This window comes from Magnolia sinica, chromosome 5 (assembly GCF_029962835.1).
Source record: "Magnolia sinica isolate HGM2019 chromosome 5, MsV1, whole genome shotgun sequence".
Lineage (NCBI taxonomy): Eukaryota > Viridiplantae > Streptophyta > Magnoliopsida > Magnoliales > Magnoliaceae > Magnolia > Magnolia sinica.
The window spans coordinates 16,885,926-16,908,297 of record NC_080577.1 but is presented as its reverse complement, the minus strand read 5'-3'; the positions used below and the strand labels follow the sequence as shown (position 1 = coordinate 16,908,297).

Genomic DNA, 22,372 nt, shown 5'->3' with positions numbered 1-22,372 from the left:
AAAAGAATTGCTCATATGTAATTCTAACATTTCTAACCAACTTCTGCATTGAGTCTCACAAACTGGGATAAAAGTTTTGCCATGTGACCTACATACAGTGGGGAATTCTAAATGATTGCATTGTAGGAACTGGCAAGCCTCAACATTTTTATAAATGTTCATCTATCTATAGAGGGGGGAAAGGGAGAGAGGGGAGGAAAAAGAAAAAGAAAAGGAAAAACAACAGTAACATCTCTCTTGCTCTCTATTTCATCTATCTAATAGAAATAAGCTTGTTATTTATGGTTATATATCACAAGCAAGCAAATGGGAACATTTTATACCTTATTTTTTGTTCCTACATTTTTTACAAATCAATATCATCTCTAGCTTTTTTTTACTACCAAATGCACCTTAAAAGAAGGGAAAAGAAAAGGAAGAAGATTTTACAGAGGAAAATGAAACTTACCACCTCATTGGTATTGTAGAACTATACAATTGCCCATTCTTGTTGAATTTCCCTTCCCCATGTAATTTTTAGTTTGGGAAAGGGGCACGATGCCTTGTTCATTTTTGTTATCTCGAGTTCCTTCACATGTACTGTAGATAAAAATGAGAGATTAGTTACAACACTTCAATCTCATATAATAAAATAGTCCAAAAAAAAAAAATCGGTAAATATTCACACATGAAAACCTATCACATCATACCATGCAAATGAAAATTCATGTGCAGCCTTCTCCTTCCCACCAACATGTCACATGTTTTGAACCCCTTCCCTACCCGAATTTTATGATAACATTATGCTCCCAAGCCCCAAAATCCAGGCTACTCATCAGGTAGGTGCCACTTTGAACAGCCCTCCAAAATTCAATTTGAAAAAAAAAATGGAAAGAAAAAGGAAAAAAAAGAAAAAAAAAAGAAAAAAGAAGAAGATACTAAATTCCTCACATCAATTTTCACATTCAAGTTGGAAAATCTCCAAATTCTAAAATGTAATTCTGAAGTTGAAAAATCTCCAAATCCTAAAAATCCACATACAAAGCTAAAAAATGACCAAATCCACACTTAAAAATGAGAAATCTCCAAAATCCCCGGGCTGTTGCAAATAAGATTGAGAGAGATAAAGAGAATCAGACAGACCTGATATGGAGGGTTTGAGTTTCTCTCAAACAATGGAGGGCTCCTATGGTATGCTTGAGAGAGGCTTTGGATTCGATCTCTGATTCATGCGTAAGAGTTAGCACGCCGTGAGATGCGGCAAAGACATACCAGTTTTTGTTGGATTTAAGAGAGGGAGAGCGAGAGAGAATTCGGATGGGTTTTTCTAGTATCGAGTAATTACTTCGGTGAAATGGTCTCTAACGCCATTTGCCCTTTTTGCTTTACATCATTTCACTTATCTCGGTAGGCGTGATGAGACCCACTCTGACGCACTAATGCTATCGCGCCAGGTAGGAACATAGCCCAGGAGCTACTGGTGGGGGGACTAGCCAATCTGCACCCCCCTCCACGCGTTTTAGGAAGTCCCAACAATCACTTTGATCCAAAACTCAGGGACGTGGATTGCCTGCAAAAGGAGTTCACAAGAAGTCCCCGCACTGCACTAGTAAGCTAGGTGGGGCCTAAATGATATATGTCGCGTATCCACCCATCTATTCGTTTCGTCAGATCATTTTAAAATATGAGACAAAAAATTGTGACCAATTCAAAACTCAAGTGAGCCACATGAGACAACCAACGTTGAAACATTCTTATGGCCATAAAAAGTTTTGTATCTAAGCTTATAAATAGTTTGGATGGCATATAAACATTCAAATGAACTTTAGGAAGGTTTTAACTATAGTCATTTCTTTCTCCACTATTCGTCTCATGTAGCCACTTGAGTTTTAGGTCTTTACACTCATTTTTGGTGTCCTGACGTGGTCCAATAGAAAACAGTCGTGTGGTAACATTACATGTTTGACACACACGAAAGTCATACTTATACCTGAAGAGATCTTTGGTTGATCTTCTTATGACGTTACGCATTTCGTTATTAATGTGATGTCACCAACCCTTACATATGCTATTAAGGAACTAAATTATCATATGCTATTAAGGAAATGAATTGTCGCATGCCACGTGGCCATGTTTATCGTGCCTAATTAATGAGGCAGTGTATTCGGCATAACTATAAAAGACTCGTCGAGAGAATGAATATAATAATGTATCTGGCTACGATATTCTCAGTGATGTCGTCTCTCACAATCCTTCCAAAATTTGAGATCTTTTTAGATACGTTCGAAGAACCAGCGACATTCAAGAAGGTTCCGAACACCAAGAGCTTGGCTAATGTCTAAGAGATTAACCATCTTTTAACCTTAAGAGCTTCATTGGAATATGCTTAAATAAGCTATGAAGGTTCAAAGCTGTTGTAAATCATATAGCCTAAAAACAGCAAAACTCTGGGTGAGTTCGGTTGATCCTCGATCAATTGAGTGAATCTTCAATCGATCAAGATCGCTCAAAAGCATTCAACGAGCTAAGCAAGAAAATGTAGAATTACTTTCAATTGATTGATTGACAGTAGCCATTATTTACCCGTTTTATAGCTGTTGGAACTCACCTCTTTTATAAATGGCATTTGTTATTTAGGCTTTTTGATGAATTTTTTGTGCAAATAAAGCATAGGTGATTGCTCACTCTTAATATCTCTTCTAGACTTTATATCAAAGAGTTTCATGACAATCTTCTTGTGATTAATCACTCTAATAAGCATTATAAGCTCCATTTGAAGATGTGGATGAACTCTCCCTATATAGAAATCATTGTTTAAATTCTCTAGAACACCCATTTAGAAGAATCCATACTAGGAATCAACTGAAACCATTAGTTGTAGAATATTCAACCTAACTCTCATTACCTTGGTCATCTTATAGGTATACTGTATGCAAGGTGTTTGATCGTGGAGATGAACCATCTGTATCAATGATCGTAAGAGCAAATGAGAAATTGATTCAAGTAGGGGAGAGCTTTGAAGAAGCATCTCAAAAAGATGTAACAATGAACTCAATTCGACCACCAAGTAAGGGTCATTTTCTAGAGTCTATGTATACGCATTCCTTATGTAGGATTGAGTATAGGGTTTGAGATTTAAACTTGAATAGGTTCTTATATAGGACCGTATTCACTCGACACAGGTGCATACGTGTTAGTATCCATGGGAGCCTCCGATGACAGTAAAATGTAGGTCATTGGATTAGGCCTAGGGTTATTGATTAACATGTTCCATTATAAGTCCTGGTGTAGGGTTGTAAAGGTTAGAAGTGAACCCATTGAAAACTTTTAATATATTGAAATTTAGTAAACTCGAGTAGAGTGTGTCCGTTGAGAGTAGAGTAGGCAATTAACCGAACTACTATACATCCTTACGTTTGCGATTGTTAATGTTTGCAATTCTATTTATACTTCTGTGTTTAATTAGTTAAATTATATGAATGCTTGAATTGAATTGTATGCTAGACACTTTAAGCATACAAAAGATCAATATCTCTAACCCATATACTAATATCTCAATTAGTTGAATCTTTTATAGTATAGGAAAATTGGACTCTTATGTCATAATTGCATTTAATTGGTAAATTAGTTTAATTAGGTAAAGATTTTTAAGTGGTCATATTAAACCCCCTCTTTTCGTTCTCCCTACAGGACTTAGCCGTAATTGTAATCTCCGTGTACCGTGGTAGACAATCTATACAATTTTAAATATCTTCAACATTAAGTTGTAGAATCATAATCAATTGAGTTTCGATTTGATTGATCATACCATTCTAGTCATATCCCGCTAACCGCCCGCCCGCCTTGATCATTTGTTCTAATAAACACATCAAGTATTTATTTTTCTTTTCGTTTGTTTCTTTGGTTGATTGTTACTATGTCGATTGTAATGAACATACATTTAAATATTAATAAAGATCGGCATTGCTTAGCCTTATTTTGTTTATTTTTATATTATTGTTCATTTGAAAGACATATAAACCTAAAAAAGGGTGAAAGCAAAAAATCGTAATGTCTATTATCACAAAGCAAAACAAGCTTATTAAGAATGACTAATCTGTATCCTTTTACAAATTGACTGAATGGATCGCAAACCAGTAGTTGAGAGCATAATTGAATCCTATTCTAGTTTCCAATTTGTCCATCTCGATGCATGGACACCAGTGATTCAATCAAAACCTTCAAGTGGAATAAACTTTAGCACACATGTGCATCTTATCCTCACACAAACAACCAATCCAATCTCTCACTTACACATGTGGCCTTATTTAATTGAATTGGCAGCAACATTAGTCCGCTTTCGGTTTTTTTTTTTCTCTCAAGTCTTAAAATGATCTTTAAAAAATGGATGGACGGAGTGGATTCCTCACAAACACACACATAAGCCCCTCATAGCTTCCAAGCGCAGGGACTCATTGGGAAGGCCTCTTTTCAGGCAATTTGTAGATATCATATGGAGCATTATATATTCACCTCCAAAACTTGTACATCACCTGTTGCGGCCCACTAGAGCTTTTGAACAACTTGAATTTTGTTCTGTTGTACATCTAATGGACGGGTAAATAGACTTACACATAGTGGGTCCCACAAAATTGTAGGTAATTACAATAAGATTAGGATGCATGTGATCGTATTCCCTTAAATCAATTTATTATATTCGATTCCTATGCATGTTATTATTCCCTAATACGATTTACTCTGAAACGTGTGAACACACCTTCATGTTCTAACTACCAATTCATCCATCGTGTTAACCATAGTGCCCAAAGATCAAGCTGTTCCAAATTAAATTCAGGTCAGGTTAATGAACGGTTGGCTGGACTTACACGGTGGGTCCCACACGATTAAAGCTAATTACAATAGGATTTGGATGCATGTGATCATTCCCTTGGATCATCTAATTACATACAAATTAATCAGATGTGTGTGATTAGTCCTTAATGTCGATTCACTCTAAAACGTGTGAACACACACCTTAATTAATGCTCTAATTACCAATTCATCTAAAGTGTTAACCTTAGTGCCCAAAGATCAGGCCAATCCAAAAGTCAGGTGAGGTTAATGGACGGTTGGATGGACTAAAACGGTGGGTCCCACACGATTAAAGCTAATTAAAACAGGATTTTGGTGCATGTGATCATTCCCTTTTGATCATCTAATTACAGTACGGTTTACTCAGAAACATGTGAATAGTACACTTTGATGTTGTAACACAACCAATTCATCCTTCGTGTTATCCTTGGCACCCAAAGTTCAAGTCGATCCAAAAGTAGGTCAGGTGGACCACACCACAAGGAACGGTTGGGATAATGACACTCCCAATTAAAACCTTTCAGATTGTGTGGGCTTCTCAAGTGAAAAAACTGGGTTTGCATTAAGTGTTTTGGGCCTAGCCCTTTTAAATTTTAAGTTAGATACTGGGCCTAGAACCAATTTCATGTTGTAGCTGTAGTCTTTAATGGAGACCCTAGCATATGCAGACCACAAACGGTAATAATCATTCATCACAACCGTCCATGTAATTGATAACATGATCTGGGCCTAAAATTTAGTTGCCAGACCCATTTGCTAAAACCGTATGTTTCCACGGTTCTCTACTTCTACTTGGTACTGGAAAAACAGCTTATCAAATTATCCAACACTTCTTCTCGTGGACCCCACCCTAACCTGGTTTGGATGGGAAGAGCGCTGACACTCCTCGAGCTTCAAGTTGTACGAACGTTCAAAGGAAATAAAAGTTATATGTGCATCACAATGATGTATTTGTGATATCCATACCGTTCATCCATTTGGCGAGATGATTTTCTACCACGAGCCCAAAAATAATTCATATCCAAAGCTCAACTTGACCACACTACAAAAGCAGTGGAGCCAGTGATTCTCACCGTTAAAATATTTGTAGGCCCACCATAACGTTTATTTTCCATCCAATCTATTCATAAGGTCATAAATAGCTGAATGAAGAGGAGTAGTAAATATCATATTGATCCAAAATTTCTGTGATCCCTAAATGGGTCTCAATGGTATATGTTCAATCCCCCACTACTTTTTAAAGTGTGGTCCACTTGATCTTTCTATCTGTCTTATTTTTTGGCTCAATCCTTAGGACGAGATCTCCAAATGGACGGACGGTTTGGATATAAAACCTACATCATGATGGGACCCATAGAACTTGGTGACGTCAACACACCATCTAGGTTAGTGGTGTGTGTTACACCAGCCCATCCGCTTCCGTTTGGATTTGGAAGTGATTCTGTCACTCTCCTCAAGTGTCACGTGGCACGGCTGTGAGATGGAAGTAATTCATCAGTTGGACCCTATCGCGTAGATACTTTTACCCTACGATCAGGCAGGTCCGCTCATCATGTGGGAGATGTGTAGGAAATAGTTGGATGGGTGAAAGAAATTGACTAGTGGTCCATATTCATTGCTCAGGTGTGGCCCATTAGAGAAGCATGCTGGCGTGCTTTTTTACAGACGGCATCTATATAGTGGGTCTCACCTGATAAGGGGCTTGGATCATGGACACGCATGATGAATTGGCACGTGTTAGGGGGTACGAGAAAAGTGCGCCCAATCAAATGGACGGTCAGAAAGACGTGTTAATGGTCCTGATTTAGTGGCTGAAATTCAGTTATCCAAAATACTGTAAGAAAACCCAGAGCCCACTTTTGGTTCAATCGCCAGTTCAACCCCACACCCGTGTACAAAGTTTATGTACACGTGCCGCTTAAAGAACTTGGCCTACCAGTCTTAACGATCGTAACATCGTGTTAACCTTATGAATGGACCAGATTTATTTTTGGGTGACATCTATACCATCTGCCTCACCTGATGGACGGCTTGTATATTGCACCGGTCAGTTATGCGGCCACTTCCGGTGACATGCACATGAGCACACGAGCTGACACAGGCACGTGCGGGGTGGGAACTGATGGGTTTGACAAATAACTATTTACTTTAGAAGCTTAAACGGTCAGAGTGTGGTGTATCAATGTATATTGAGGGACTTTTCTTACTCTAACATCTCCTACAAGTATGGGGTGGGAATTCCGCATGGGAATATACTGACGAGGGTGGAGGGACACTTACACCATAAATAGGCCGGGTTTGATTTTTCCTAATTTCATGGGAGAATAAAATATTAGTAAAGCATATTTACTGTTCTCAAGATTCGAATATACGACCTTACATTCTGATATCATGTCAAACAACCATTTACTCCAGAAGCTTAAGTTATCAGAGTGTGGTGTATCAATGTACATCAAAAGACTTTTATTACTCTAATAGGGTTCACCATAGATGGATGCCCAAAAAATCCATAGCATTGAATATTTCAATCCTTTTCTTGTACAAACTCTCCGTGACCGTTCATGTTCAAAGGAAAGCAGCGAAATCATCAAAGGGAAGAGATAATTGAACTGACAGCTTTTGTTTGTTGATTAATACTGAAATCCTGAAGTATGGTCTTGCATTCTGATCCGTCCATCAGCTCATCATGTTTCTCAAATTTTGAAAAAGAAATCAACGGAAAGCGGACTGCCTATGGCTTGCTGAGTAAACTCTGTGGGGCCCCACCGTGATGTATACATCTTATCCACATGGTCCATCCGTTTTTATCAGTTCATTTTAGGGTTGAGCCCAAAATTAAAGCTTATCCAAACCTCAAGTGGACCCCACAACTGGAAACAATGGGGACAATGACGTGGTCCACTTGAGCTTTGTATATGATTTATTTTTGGGCTCATGCCATGAAATGAGATGATCAAACGAATGGATGGTGTGGATTAGAGACTTACATCACGGTGAGCCCCACAGAGATTACTCAGTAGGCTTCCGCTTCCAATTACAACATATGAACAACCATCAGGCAAGCTTTTTTAAGCCCTTGGCCTATTTCTATCATCGGTGGATTGGCTTGATTTCAAGCTCACAGGAACTTCAGGTGGGACCCACCTAACGGACTGCTTGAATCCTGTGCCTGTATGCCTGCTGTCACATTGTACATGTCGTGGCACGTGCATGAATTACCTTGGCACGTGACTTAGCAAACCTTGGAAGCCACCTCAAGTGACCCGGCATTTTTGGCGCAGTGAATATTTGCTGGCAAGTCCTCAAATCAACTAATGAATCAATTGGATTTAAAGATTTTTGCATTTCTTATTTTGCGGGCGATTTTATGATATCTAACTTAGAGAAGATTTCAAAATGAATAATTAATCATTTTATAACCATTACCACCCCAAGTAACACAAATCCAAGCTGGATAGCATAACGAGGGAAGAGCCACAGTGAGTCGTTTCACCCCCACGTGTGTGGACTGAGTTCCACGGATACGCAACACTAAAAAATTATAAACATAGCATACATTTACTCAAATCAAATTGATTGAACTGTGAAATCCACTGTTGGTAAATGATAAGAAAAAACCCAAAAACCTAAAACCAGACTGTTTAAGCAACAATCCTAAGTTTTGATTCTAGGCCAATGGTTTTTTGAAACAGACCATTGATATTTTTCATTCTTAACGGTCCAGTAATAATCCACCAATTATATAGCCAAATTATTGAGCGCAATTTTTTTAGTAAATAGGGTCCCGTAATTTAGGGCCTGTTTGATTTTCTAAAGTAAACTTAATTGTATTGTAAATAAATAATAATTATTTGCATGGATAATTATCGCATCGGTTTTTTGATTGGTTTGACTCTTACTTTTTTCAATGCTAATAGGAGGATGCTACCAAATATTTGTGGGGCCCACCATAATATATGTGGATTATCTACGCCGTTCACCTGTTCTGCCAACTGAATTTAGGGCATGAACCAAAAAATGAGCTATATTTAAAGTTCAAGTGGACCACACCACAGGAAAAAGGGAATTGAACACCTATCGTTAAAAAATTCCTGAGCCCTGTTTACTTTGGTGTGGGCCACTTCAATGTTGGATCTGCCTCATTTTTCAGCTCATGCCTCAAAATGTCATGGTAAAACAAATAATCGATGTGGTTACGTTATATGCATCATGGTGAGCCTCACAAATTTAAGTTAATTCTCTTGGACCGTTTTTCCAAGCAAAATTACCTCCCTATTTTCAAACAGGCTGAAATTGTAATGAGCAAGTATCCACGGGGCATTTACGAATAGTTGATTTTTAAGTGACTTATAATATCAAGGCTTCTCCCTCTGTTTTCCCTATCTTTTATCTTCTGCAGTCCAAATTAGTAAACTTGAAATGTTCCATAGAACACTAAGTTATATTGCTCCTAATTGCATTGGACACTTGATCACATCCATTCATCTAAACTGTTCATTAGGTTAAGCACACGTATTATGCGTTACCATTTAAACATCACATTGATCCGACACATATGAACCATTTGATCAATGGTCTTTAATATGGATGGTTGAGATCATGTACACAAAAATAGTTCCAAACAACAATTTGATCATTCTATATGTTAGGGATCATCTTAGATTGCATATTGTTTTAAATAATCACTCTCGTCAGGCAATTGTAAAAATCACATCCATGGCTTTGCAAATGAATGGCTGTAGAAAATAAGGCTAAATAAAAGATAGATTGGATAATCGGATCAGTATAATTTTTTTATGGTAGCCTGTAACTTGTGTTCTAGATTTGATGGACAGCTCAGATCTAAAAACCCAGCTATCTAATTGAATAGGAGCAACCAGGACGGCTATAGTTTATGATGCTCTAAGAGCAATGGAGCATTTCTCAGTAAAATATACACCTTTCGCTTGTCTGCCTACAAAGAAAGAAAAAACGATTTTGTGATAAAGAAATCTGACAAGGTTTCCGTTCCATGTCATAATCTCCAATCACATCTTTGGCCCTGGTTTTTGTCGGGACATTGTCTTTCAATCCAAACAGGGTCTCTCTCGCCGTGCAATCAACGCCCAACCGCACACACTAATGAATAGTTATATCTCAAATTTCTATACATCGATCAATAAGGGAAGCGGATTGCGTGGTGTGCTGGACATCACCGACCTCCATGGTGTGTTAACGTCACCACGTGTTGTAGGGCCACCATGATGTATGTGTTATATCCACTATCCATCCATTTTGCAAGATCTTAAGCCCAAAATAAAGCAGATCCAGAGCTTAAGTAGGCCACATAGTCTGAAGCACTGGGAATTGAATGCTTACCCTCCAAAACTGCTTGGAGGCCGGGGAAGTTACACAGATGAACTATGTTTTTGATTTTTCCCTTTATCTGTGATGTTATAAACAGGCTAAATAGCAAATAAAAATCATGGTGAGCCCTAGAAAGGTTTCAAGGTAGTTGTCGTTGTTTTCACTGCTTTTTGTTGTGTGATCTACTTTAGCTTTAGATATATCTCATTTTTGGCATCATGCCTTAAAATGATCTTGAAAAATGGTTGGACGGTATGGATATAATAAGATGGGCAACACCAGCACATTCAATCATCCACCATCCATCCATAGATTTGATTTTGTGTCCTGCTCGACAAGTGGGTCAGCCCGATTTTTGTGCCATGTGATCATCATGGCATGGTCTACCCCTTTCACGGATCCGATGTTCTACACATGTGACACGTCAGCAGGAAAGAAATGGTTCTATGTGAAAGATAACATACCTGGGCCATATGATAATTCCCCTCAGCTTAAAATCAATTCCCTGGTGTTTAAGCTAAAAAACAAAGGACAGCATATGTTTGATTGGATTATTATTGAAAAAAATAATAATAAGGTAGGTTGGTGGTTAAGGACTCCTATTCCATTTCTCCAAGCTAATTGCATTTCCATTTCTTTTTCAGCATCTTCTTGTTTTTTTTAATGAGAAAATAATAAAACATAGCTATCTATCTTCTTTCCCCTCATGTTTCATATATATACATCATGCATAGGATCCCCCGCTGAGAAGAAACAGGAGATAATTTCAAGGCTATTTGAACTTGAACAAATGGGCAAGGTTGCAACGGGGTCCAGTCAGGGGCCACAGAAGTCATGCAAGGGTGATGAGAAGCAAGTAAATAGCCTGTTGAAGGTGATACCACCAAAGGTCTATATCACAGACTCTTCAAGCTTTAAGAGGCTAGTTCAAGAGCTGACCGGCAATGGAAAGCATGCCATGTCATCACCATCCCCCCCTCCCATACAAGAACTGCATGACCATGTTCCAGTCATTAGCATTGAGGAGTATGGAGAGCCAGAGGTATGCAGTTTTGTGGGAGAAGATAGTTATGGAGGGATGCAATTGTCGGATGATTCGCAGATTTTGGGTGTCCAGGCATTGTCACCCCTCACAGCTTTTACAGCTTTTCAGACCGCATGGATGAACCAACAGGCGGATGACTTCAAATACCAGGAGCACGGTGCATGGTCTATGGAGATCGACCCGTTTCCTTTCTATGATGGTTACAGCTTTCAAACTGAGGAGGAGATCTTCTCTTCCCAGTATGATCTATCAGAGCTATATGACCTTCTGTAATGTGTATATAACATATAAACCAAGCCGACCCAAGTTGTGAATTATTGTACTCGTGCACATATGTATAAGATTTCTCAGGCCCCAAAATCAATGTCATTTGTATGATTAGGGATGGTGTATGTATTATTATAAAGTTCAAGGACCTGTTCTTTGCCTGATTGTTGAAGTTATTCGGACTCAAAAACGGCTGCACCTCCCATTCCACTCCCTGAAATATGGTAGTTTTAAACAGAACTCAGCCAGTTCAGCATCAAACAAAATCTCAATGACTTCATTAGTTTCATCACTCACCCATACACATGGAAACAACTCCGTATCTGCAAGTTCTGCCACATCTCTTCATTTCATGTAACAGTGTTGCAACACAACGTGCTCCTACAAAGCATTGATAATATTTAGTAGAAAAGATTTGAGGGGGGAGAAAATGGCGTAGCAATTTAAATATGCTATAATTGGGATGCTTTTGGATGCACTATCACAATGAATTGGAATTGTTAATCTAAAAAAGTAGAAATAACCCAGTTGTAATTTCTTCCTTTGACAATCTGGACTCCCAAATTGCAATTACATGACTACCGAGTTGGACTTGAAATGACTGTAACTTCCACTTCATGGGCATTTCCACTCACGAATACTAAGAAACATGATTAGTTTTAATCATTTCCTTGTTGAAGTTCTCCAAAGGTTCATCTTAAGAAGACAACTGTATAAAGAAATAAGAACATACTCAAGTTGCAATTCACAAAGAGATTAAAAGGTTTAAAATCGTAGGCCGACAATCCCTTGTCAATAAGTAACACTCTTGAGTTTGGGTGCACAGGTGAATTGAATTGAGAACATTCAGTTTAATGAAGAAATGACAAAAAATACTAATGTTTCCTGGGGTTTATGATGAGTAGCCCTCGGATTCAGATGTGTTCTTTTCAAGTTCTACTTGAAAGTAATGAAAATGCATTTGGAGATCATGCCCTTAAATAATATGAACATGAAGGAAATTACAGATTGATTAGTGCCACTTTGTAACAGATCAAAATAAGTAAGTTCCACTTTATAAGACTAGTAATTACAATGCACCCTAAGAGGTACCAAGAAGAAGCTCAACTATGGAGACCAGTATATGTATGCAAAACAATAACCAATTTAGGCTGATCATAGTAAATATCTAAAGAATTACACAGTTTGTACTATAGCTAAGATCAGTTAAATTCAAGTTTGAGCTACAATAGGTTAAATTCAAGTTGTACCAATAGCTCTGATGATTCATGACAATCGAGAGAAATTTAGGTAAACCAATGGAAAAAAAAAAAGAAAAAAGAATATAATACGCCACTAGACTCGGTGAAGTCATCAAATCTCCTATAACCAGTAGGAAACACACTTGAAAAGAGAGAAATGGGGGGGGGGTTCTATAGTTCTATAAAGGCTTCTTGTGAAAGTTTAAACACACCAAAAAAGTACTGCTTACTGTTTCAAAAGCTTGCACTATCCTTACATTGTCCAGACCTTAATAATGGCCGAGGATAATAGTAATTAAGGAATTCAAAATGACATATTCCACCCAGTTCATGCTGGTAAAGAGAAATCCAATCAAGGGCTATCATATGGTTTACCAACATGTATTTCATAGCTTTGGGTTTTCTATTAAAGCTTTGTGAGTACAAACAGTTTATATTGAAATATTTAGACCATGTCCTTGTCATAAACTCTCCACATGAATAGCTAAAAGGTATTTTATATTACCATAACAAGAAGATAATACCTGTGGCTCCAACAGGGTGTCCAAGAGCAATTGCTCCACCATTTACATTGACCTTTTCTCCATCCAATCCTAGCTTTCGAAGGCAGTACACGTATTGTGATGCAAATGCCTGACCATGATAGAGATCATATGTCATTACAGGGTGAAATGGAGCTTGAATGTGGCTGGCAATACCGAATTGGGGAGTTTAAAATCATGAAAGAAGTTGAAGATGCAAGCCATGTACTGTATTTAATCTTTTTTTACTAACACTATCAGGAGGCTTGCTATGCAGCTTGGTCTGTTCTCTCCTAGGCACGAGATCTTTAACTGCCTACTCATGAAGAAATCATGGTCATGGCTATAGCCACGGAGATTTTATCAGTGCCATGTAAAGTAAATGTAAGCCAAGATTGGAACCGTCTATTCGTGATTCCCACAAAACTAATACCAATGTGAAAATAATTTCTGACCGAGTGAAGATATTAACGGGGTTTTAGAAGGTGGATGATTTTCATGGCTTGCATATGAGAATTGGTCATAGGATTCATTACTATTCTTCAATGCGCACTTGATTCGTTTTCTTGCTTCATGAAAAAAAAAGGTGCAATCTTATCCTTGGACATAATTATGTTGGATTTCTAGGACGAAAATTCAATTCAATACATTTATCCAAGGATTCCCGTTGTGATAATCTCGGATTTCACACTTAATCTAAATTATATAATTGAATGGGAAGCCATATATGATATTAACAACGAGTATAAAACCTGATCCTCCACAGCTTATTCCTTTTAGAAACCTAAGATTGGAGAAGAGGTTTTCTGCATAAGTGTAAGTGAGGGGCCAAGACTTTTTTTAATGAGAATGAGGGCTAGAGTAGCTCAACCCATCACAACTACTCCAAGAGTCTCTACACAGTCTGTAAGAGCCCATGTTTCTCTGAAACATTGTACATACGTAGTACAATCTAAGTGCACCACCCCTTATGTATTTGAACCGATCACAATTACTATGGGGCCCACCAGTATGCTCAGTTCAAAGGTCATATATCCAAACCAATCAGTCATGTGGAGCCCCCTAATAGAAGCATTGCAAGTTATTGATGATTTTCCATGAAAATTACATAGCTTTCAACATCAATGACTATTAACTACAGTTATATACATGCTGTTATTACCTCGTTTATCTCAAAAAGGTCAATATCATCAAGCTTTAACTTGGCTGCCTTGACAGCAGCAGGGATAGCAAATGCAGGACCAACACCCATGACTGCTGGTTTAACTCCGACAGCAGAAAAACTCCTATCCAAAGGAATCTAAATCAATTCAATTGTAGATAAATGCCATTACCATCTCTGAGGAATTATCAGATCTTGATGCATCAGGGATGTGAACAATGTCCTAATGCACCCATCTGCACAGGTAAGGACCACAATTCAGTGATCTAGACTGCTGATCCGACGGGCCACACCATGAATGGGAGATAACCAAAAAGTCTCCCAGATTGGAAGATCCTAGGTAACCAGCGACCACAGAATAAATCGTTAAGAAGAATTGCAGCAATGGCGGGCCAAAAACTGGACGGCTAGGATCTTCCAAACCGGAATACTTTTAACATATCGGACATCCAATGTAACTCTTGATTGTAATCAACCTATGTAATAGACTATTAGATAGCACTTGATTGTAATCAACCTATGTAGTAGTCTATTACATTACACCTGTGAGAGTTTTGTGTTTGCAGCCAGTGTCAAACTTACGCCATAACTTCCATCTTGAATCTGAACAACACGACATTCCAAATGGCTCTTGATAGAGTGGAATGGCGGAACAGGATTCATGTAGTCAATGCCAATTAATTGGGTAAGGCTTAGATGATATGATGATGATGAGAAATCCTGTGTGAGGGATCACATCAACAGTTTGGATTCACCACTTGAACGGAATGAGCATATAAGGAAACTTCAGGTTTTGGTGCATCATGATTTGATGATTCCTCTAATGAGTACAGAGTACCTGAATGTTCCTAGTATTGGCAAGCATCTCTGCAGTGCAACTTCTCGTTTCATGAGCATGACAGCTGCAGCACCATCACTAACTTGACTCGAATTGCCTGAAAATAGAAATGGATTAAAATGGATAGCCAGCTGAAATGACAGAAATGGCTCTCCATGAATGAATGGAGTTGTACCTGCAGTGGTAGCTCCACCATCTTTGAATGAAGGTTTAAGCATGGATAAAGCAGATAGAGATGTATCAGGCCGAATTCCTTCATCAGCTGAAACTACGACTGATCTTTCGCTGCCACTTATATGATCAATGACCTGTAAAGAAGTTCCAATATCTTTGTTCTGGAGATTTGGATGTTTATTAACCATGTTTCCAATGATAAAAAAACCACCGCATCCAAACCTTTGTGTATACAGGGACAATCTCATCATTGAATTTTCCTTCAGTAGCCGCTTCTGCAGCCTTTTTATGAGATAAAAGCTGTTAAGGAAAAGAAATAAAAGCATACATAAGAGGCTTTAAGTAGTCCAACAACCCTTAACATTCCAAAGAGCAATGAAAGACTGTTTGAACTACAAATACTCAAATATCATATAAAATGTTTGAGGCATTCACTTCAAAGAGCAGAACAGTGGGAACTTACAGCGGCTTTATCTTGATCAAGGCGTGACACTTTGTATTGCTCTGCCACAATCTCTGAGGTGATTCCCATGGGAATCAAGCAGTCTTTAGCATCTTGGTTTGGACGGATATGAACCTGCCCCATCAGATGCATCAGAAGACGGGTAATGGTAAAAACTGAAATTGTTTTGCACAATCTCTTGAAGAAAGAAAATTAAAGAACTCCTTTGATCCAGTAAATCATTCATTCATAATGCTTGTTTATCTATGAGAATAAACATAATTTTAATAAAATGATTAGCAATACCTGAGGATTGAAAGTAGGTTTATGAGCTCCAACATCGATGGACATGGATTCAACTCCAGCTGCTATGCCTATGAATTTTTAGAAGAGAAGTATCATCAGAGAAGCTCAAAGACTAACATTTTCACAAGCATGAACATGCATATTCAAGAGAATGAACTTACCAATTTCGTAAAAACCAGACTTTATTGCTGCCGCAACATCGGCTACTGCTTGAAGTCCAGATGCGCATTGCCGGTTCACCGTCTTGATTGGCACACTCTCTGCAAGAATGGCTAAGAATGAGACAACTAGAATCCTAGATATACCCTACGGAGGAAATTTTGCAATGTTCAATCAAGCACCTTACGCAGCCAATGAGTTACATAGACAGCAGACCTGGTGATCCAAACCGTTCATATGATATGTCATGTTGTGGATGGGTATACAAGGTACCCCAAAAATCTTCCACATCAGATGACCCTACATGTACTTACAAGTGGATCATTTGATCATTTGCAAGCCACCATCAGATGGCCAGGATCATCTGAAAGGGAAGATCTGTGGTTGGGGCTTCGCCATTAGCCAGCCACATGAAAGGCTTAGATTACCAAAAGATGGGCCTCACCTATACCATTTCTTGGATGAATATAGAAGGACATCATTGCTTTTGATTGAGCATCATATCTACCTCTTTTTATTCTATAACAATCCAAATATCATTAACCTGGAAAACCAGCAAAGAAGGCTGCTAGGCGGCACTCTGCTGCTCTAATATTGCCCATAGCAAGAACATTTCCAACAACTACATCGCCAATTTCCTGCGGACTGACTCCGTTGTTCTCCAACACAGCCTGTAACATGTCTAGCCCGATCACAAACCAGTCGTATCCATGATCACACAGTATTCTTAAGGAGTTGTTTGGATGGTGGTAAATGGTTTACATTCACTTTGTAAATAATTTACAGCTTGTCTGTTCGGCTTTACTAGTAAATCATTTACAATGTTTGGATAGCCTGTAAATGGTAAATGAAATCTGCTTTATAGGCTTTCATTCAATAAAATAGAGCCGTTTCCATCTCCTCATGTACTAGTAAATGAAAACTCAGCTTTTTGCTGGTAAATGAGAAGGGGATTTTGCTAGTAAATGATTTACTAGCAAATTAGAGTATCCAAACACAAGTAAGTAAATAATTTGCTAGTAAATCAGTTACTACTTACCTCATTTACAACCATCCAAACAACCCCTAATTGATTAGTGCAGTCTAGGGCCTTGGGATGTCACTGTCAAAATGGATATGAAGTTTTTAAACCTTTTGCTATCTGGAAATGAAAATTGTAAGCCTACATCACACTTGAGGCAGTCTAGGGTGTATCTTGCAGCAGTGAATGCATCGTGTGGCCCACTCAATGAATGGCTTGGATCTCTCGCCCATGTTCGTGGGTGAAAATTTCATGGCCCAAGTTTTAGAAAAGTCCATGCATCATACAGACAACTTGATGAATGGTTTGGATCTAGAAAGCATGTTCACAGCAGTAGTGCTTGTACAGTGGATATATCTAAAACTTCAATTTCAGTCTTTCCCAGGAAAACACCCAGTACTAACAAAAAGATTTCAGACTTTCTCTAGGAAAGCATGAGTCTCAACTAAACAGAACTGTTTTAGGGAAACAATAACCCTTTCCTGGGTTTCCCAAGGAAACATAAACACAACAGAATAAAATTCAGCAGCAACCAAACAGGCCCTAAAATGAAAAACTAAGTGCATGCTAAGAAAGAGACACAAGAGAGTCTTGCATGCACACACATTTCAATAGCTTCTTGCACAACAAGTTTATTGCAGGGGGAATCTTAGATTCCAATGTCATGATGTGCAGCAGGCAGTTGGAAATAAACCAGACCACTGTCGAGATATGGGCCACTGTGGTCTGCCCATAGAGTTCATTTGGGGTGTGTTTGGTTGCCCCAAATTTCATGGAATTTTGCACCAAACTAGACTAATTAATCATATTTCATGAAATTTGGTGCAACCAAATGCATCCTTGATGTAGAGTGAGTTTTAGACACTTTCGTGGCAAAGATGGAGCAGAGAAGGCCCGATCGGAGGCAGAAATGATCCGGATTGTCAGAACCTTAAAACAGTCGTATCTCTCAAATCGGGATGACTTTTTCGACATATCATATATGATTTTGGAGTAGGAGAAGCTACTTTAGCCAACCAACCCTGTTACACCGGGTTGCCCATGGCGGATTTGCGAGATTCCATCAGATCGACAGTCAAAAGTCTCTTTTATTTTCATTTTTACTATAAATAATAAGTTCTAGTTCGAGTATAACTTTTGATATTTTGAGTTGTAGGAGTTGTGCCCAACATGAAAAGGGCTTAGAAAAATTAAGAGAATAATGTGGTTAGGCTTTAGCCGATTAGGAATGGAGACTCTCTATAAATAGTAAGTTTACTATTTATAGTAAGTCACAATTTTAGGGAGTTTGAGTCTAAAACTTCATCCTAGGTATGAGCTGATTATTTAAAAGATTGTAATTTCATTTTTATCATCAATAAATTTATTTTCAAATTTATTAGAATTTATTTATATTTTTATCCCTCATAATTTCGAGGAAGCTCTCTGACGAGTGCAGAGAGCTATGTGGATTTGGAGTAGTTATTCCATGAGGAAGACGGTGATCGACCTCATCACATCCTTCCCTGCGTCAATCCTTACCTAAGATAAGATTAAAATGTGATTTGACAATCAGACAGGGAGGAATGCTATGGCTTATCTCCCACCTTATAACATGATCAAGATCTGGACTGATTGTTTGTCAATGAACTGGACATGGCATTCAGGCCAGTTGGACAGTCCTAATCACTTGATTTGAGGAGAAAAAAAAAAAGAAAAGAAAGAAAGAGACCACCTCTGATTATTGGGACCCATATTGATGAGCATTTAGGGTCGTCCAATTGACCAACTTTTTGGCCACAGTTAACCACCCAGGGCCCACAGGATGAGCGGTCCAGATCATGTACAAGATGAAATGCTTCTGGTGTGGCTGCATGAAGACTTGGCCATTCATAAAATGATTATGAAATACCTTAGCAGATCGTTCAAATTTATTTATTTTTAATACCTACCAGTGAACTATCATCAACTCTGCCATCTTTTGTTAAATATGTTTGACATCAGTTGGATCTGATTTATGTTATTTTCAGAATGTACCATATAGCGGTGCAAACTAGTTGTATCAGACACGAGTACATTCCAGTCAGTGATCTTCGCCTACCATCCGATCCAATCCACTCTTCATGGGCTATCAAGCGAAATCCACACTGATCAGACAATCCCAAACATCTGTTCAATGGCTTGAAAAATGGATGGTCGGATTAAGATCAAATCATCTAATTGGACAGGCCATTGGGCAGACCACACATTGCCAATGCTTATTTCTGGATGCGGTTTGGCTGGTGATGCCAACACCCACCAGATAGCTGGTGTCAAAGCTCCGTGTGTCCTACCATAATGTATGCGTTTTATTCATTCCAAAAATCCATTTTGCCACATCATTTTAGGGAATGAGCCAAAAAATGATGAGGAAGATCCAAATCTCAGGTGGATCACACCACAGGAAAGCAGTGTTAATTGAACGTCCACCATTAAAAACTTCTCAGGGCCTATGTAATGTTTATTTGTCATCCAACCTAACGCTCACGCAGACCTCAATGAAAGGAAAATACACATGTCAGCTTGATCCAAAACTTTTGTAGCCTTAAGAAGTTATCAATGGTAAGCATTCAATCCTTACTGTTTTCAGTGGCGTGGTCCACTTGAGCTTTAGATCTGCGCATTTTGGGCTCGTGCCTTCATATAATATAGAAAAATGAATAAACAGCATGGATAAAACACATACATCATGGCAAGGTGGACAGAGCTTTGACATCAGCTACGTGTTGTGGTCACCATCCAAACCGCTTAAAGGCACAGGAGGATTCAGTGCCGTGGCTTCTCATTGGTCCACGTCATGCCATACAAAACAAGCCGATTTTCTATCTAATAAATGGCACTACACAACCCACTTTTAACTAGTGGAACTTCTCTAGCCCCACTATGATTTATTTGTTAGATCCACACCGTCCATCAAGCCCAAAAATGAAGGGCATCCAAAGCTTAGGTGGGCCACACCACAAAAAGAAGTGAGGATTGAGTAACTAATGTTGAAAGCTTCTTAGGATCTAATGTGAGGTTTGTTCGACCTCTAATACCTTCATAAGGTCACACAAACGTGGAGGAAGGGAAAACACAAATATAAGCATCATAAGAGCCTTCCGTGGCCCCAAGAAAATTTCAAAAGTAGGTGTCCAATTCCCACTTTTTCGAGCCTTGCATCTTCCCTCGTTTTGGTCTCGTGCCTTACAAAGTATGAAAAAAATGGATGGATGGTGCCGATCCAATACACAGGTCATGATACGCCCATGAAAGTTCCACACATCAACACTTCCCTTTCCTCTTAGGGAAGCAACGGAATTTCTCAACCCAAGAAATTTGTATGGGCTCCATGATGTTGTTTTTCTTAGATCTACACCGTTCATTCATTTTTTCAGATCATTCTAGTACACGTATCTAAAAACAAAGTATATCCAGAGCTGAAGTGTACCACACTACCGGAAACAGTAGAAATTGATTCTATCGATTAAAATTTCTTGAGGTTACAGACGGCTTTGATCAAGCTGATATTTGTGTTTTACCATTATGAACAGATTGCATGCCAAATAGCCCTAGGAAGGTTTCAACAGCAATTTGTTCAATCCCCGGTGCTTTCTGTGGTGTGTTCCACTAGAGCTTTGGATGGACTTCGTTTTTGGAATGGTCCTCTAAAATTATCTGAAAATTTTGATGGACGGTGTGGATCTAACACAAAAGTTACGGTGAGGCCAGAGAAATTCTAAACGTTACACGCAATCTACCGGAGAGAGATACTCGGCCTCTTTTGTGAGCTGCAGTCTTTGGAAATGACGTTTACCAATGAGAAGCGCCGGGACTGGAATTGCTGTGTTTTCAACGGAGGCGGACTGTACTGAGTAAACTCTTTGAGGTATACCATGACTTATGTATTTTATCCGGTCCGTCCATCCATTTTAACAGATAATTTTAGGCTGTAACCCAAAAATGAAACCTATAAAATGTTCAAGTGGACCACACCACAGGAAACAGTTGAATTGAACTTCTACGGTTGAAAATTTCTTGGGGGCCACACAAGTTTTGGATCAAGATTCTAGTTGTTATTTCCGTTCATCCATGTCTGTATGATCTTATGAACAGGTTGGATGACAAATAAACATCACTGTAGGGCCTAGAAAGGTTTCAACTGTGGAGATCATTATCCCCACTGTTTCTTGTGGTATGATCCACTAGATCTTTGGATATGCTTATTAGATGGAAAAACGGATGGACGGCGTTGATAGACGACATACATTCAAGGTGGGCCCAACTGGGTTTACTCAGTACGATAAGAGCGTACTGAGTTACGCAATCCAATTTCGTTTTCAACACAGACGATCCGGACTCATTTGGATGATCGCAACCATTTCACCAGTGTCATTTCCTTGATGAACGGTCCAGATCGATGCTTTTTGACAATCCAAACATCCAATACAATTCATTTTCAATGTTTTCACATCTAACCGCGAAAAAAAAATGAGATCCAAGATCAACTGTTTGTAACTACCTTCAAGACATGCTCAAGCAAATCCTCTGCAGGAGTATCCTTGAAAGCCCCTCTTTTTGCCTTGCAGATCGGAGTCCTACAAGCTCTGCAAAAATGCAATTCAACATTGTAAGGTAACAGAAAATTACTCTTTTCGATCTAATCAAAAGAAACAGAGAAAGCAGAGACAACTCACGCAACAATCACAACGTCGTCATTTGAAATTTCATGAGAAGGACCAGAACTACAAGAAGAAGCCTGGTTTTTTCAATCCAAACAGCAGAAATCAATGAGGAATCCGTTTCCGACGAGAATGCAAAACGAGATTTTAGAAAAAGAGAAGTAAAAATAGAAGAGATAGAGATGGATACATGCAAAAATGGAGATGAAAGATGGATTTCTGCGGATTTCAAATGGCGGAGAATCGTTTCTTGGCGGAATCTGGCCTTCTCCATTATAGTTTCAGCTCACCGGTTTCGGTTTCCGATCTCGAGCTCGTTCTCTCTTTTCAAATTCTACTGT

The 22,372-nt window shown here is 38.7% G+C and overlaps 1 protein-coding gene across 1 annotated transcript; it reads right to left on the bottom strand.

Annotated features, from left to right (window-relative positions):
* Positions 1-11,661: 11,661 nt before the first annotated feature.
* Positions 11,662-22,372, bottom strand: LOC131246961 (3-ketoacyl-CoA thiolase 1, peroxisomal-like). The gene is made up of 14 exons (XM_058247417.1): positions 22,222-22,372; positions 22,047-22,108; positions 21,872-21,956; positions 16,876-17,002; positions 16,334-16,432; positions 16,173-16,240; positions 15,888-16,001; positions 15,647-15,724; positions 15,426-15,558; positions 15,251-15,347; positions 14,413-14,536; positions 13,254-13,362; positions 11,786-11,869; positions 11,662-11,702 (listed from the first exon to the last, which is right to left on the bottom strand). The coding sequence occupies exons 1-14, from the start codon at positions 22,303-22,305 to the stop codon at positions 11,662-11,664; spliced, it is 1,305 nt and encodes a 434-aa protein (XP_058103400.1). The 5' UTR covers positions 22,306-22,372.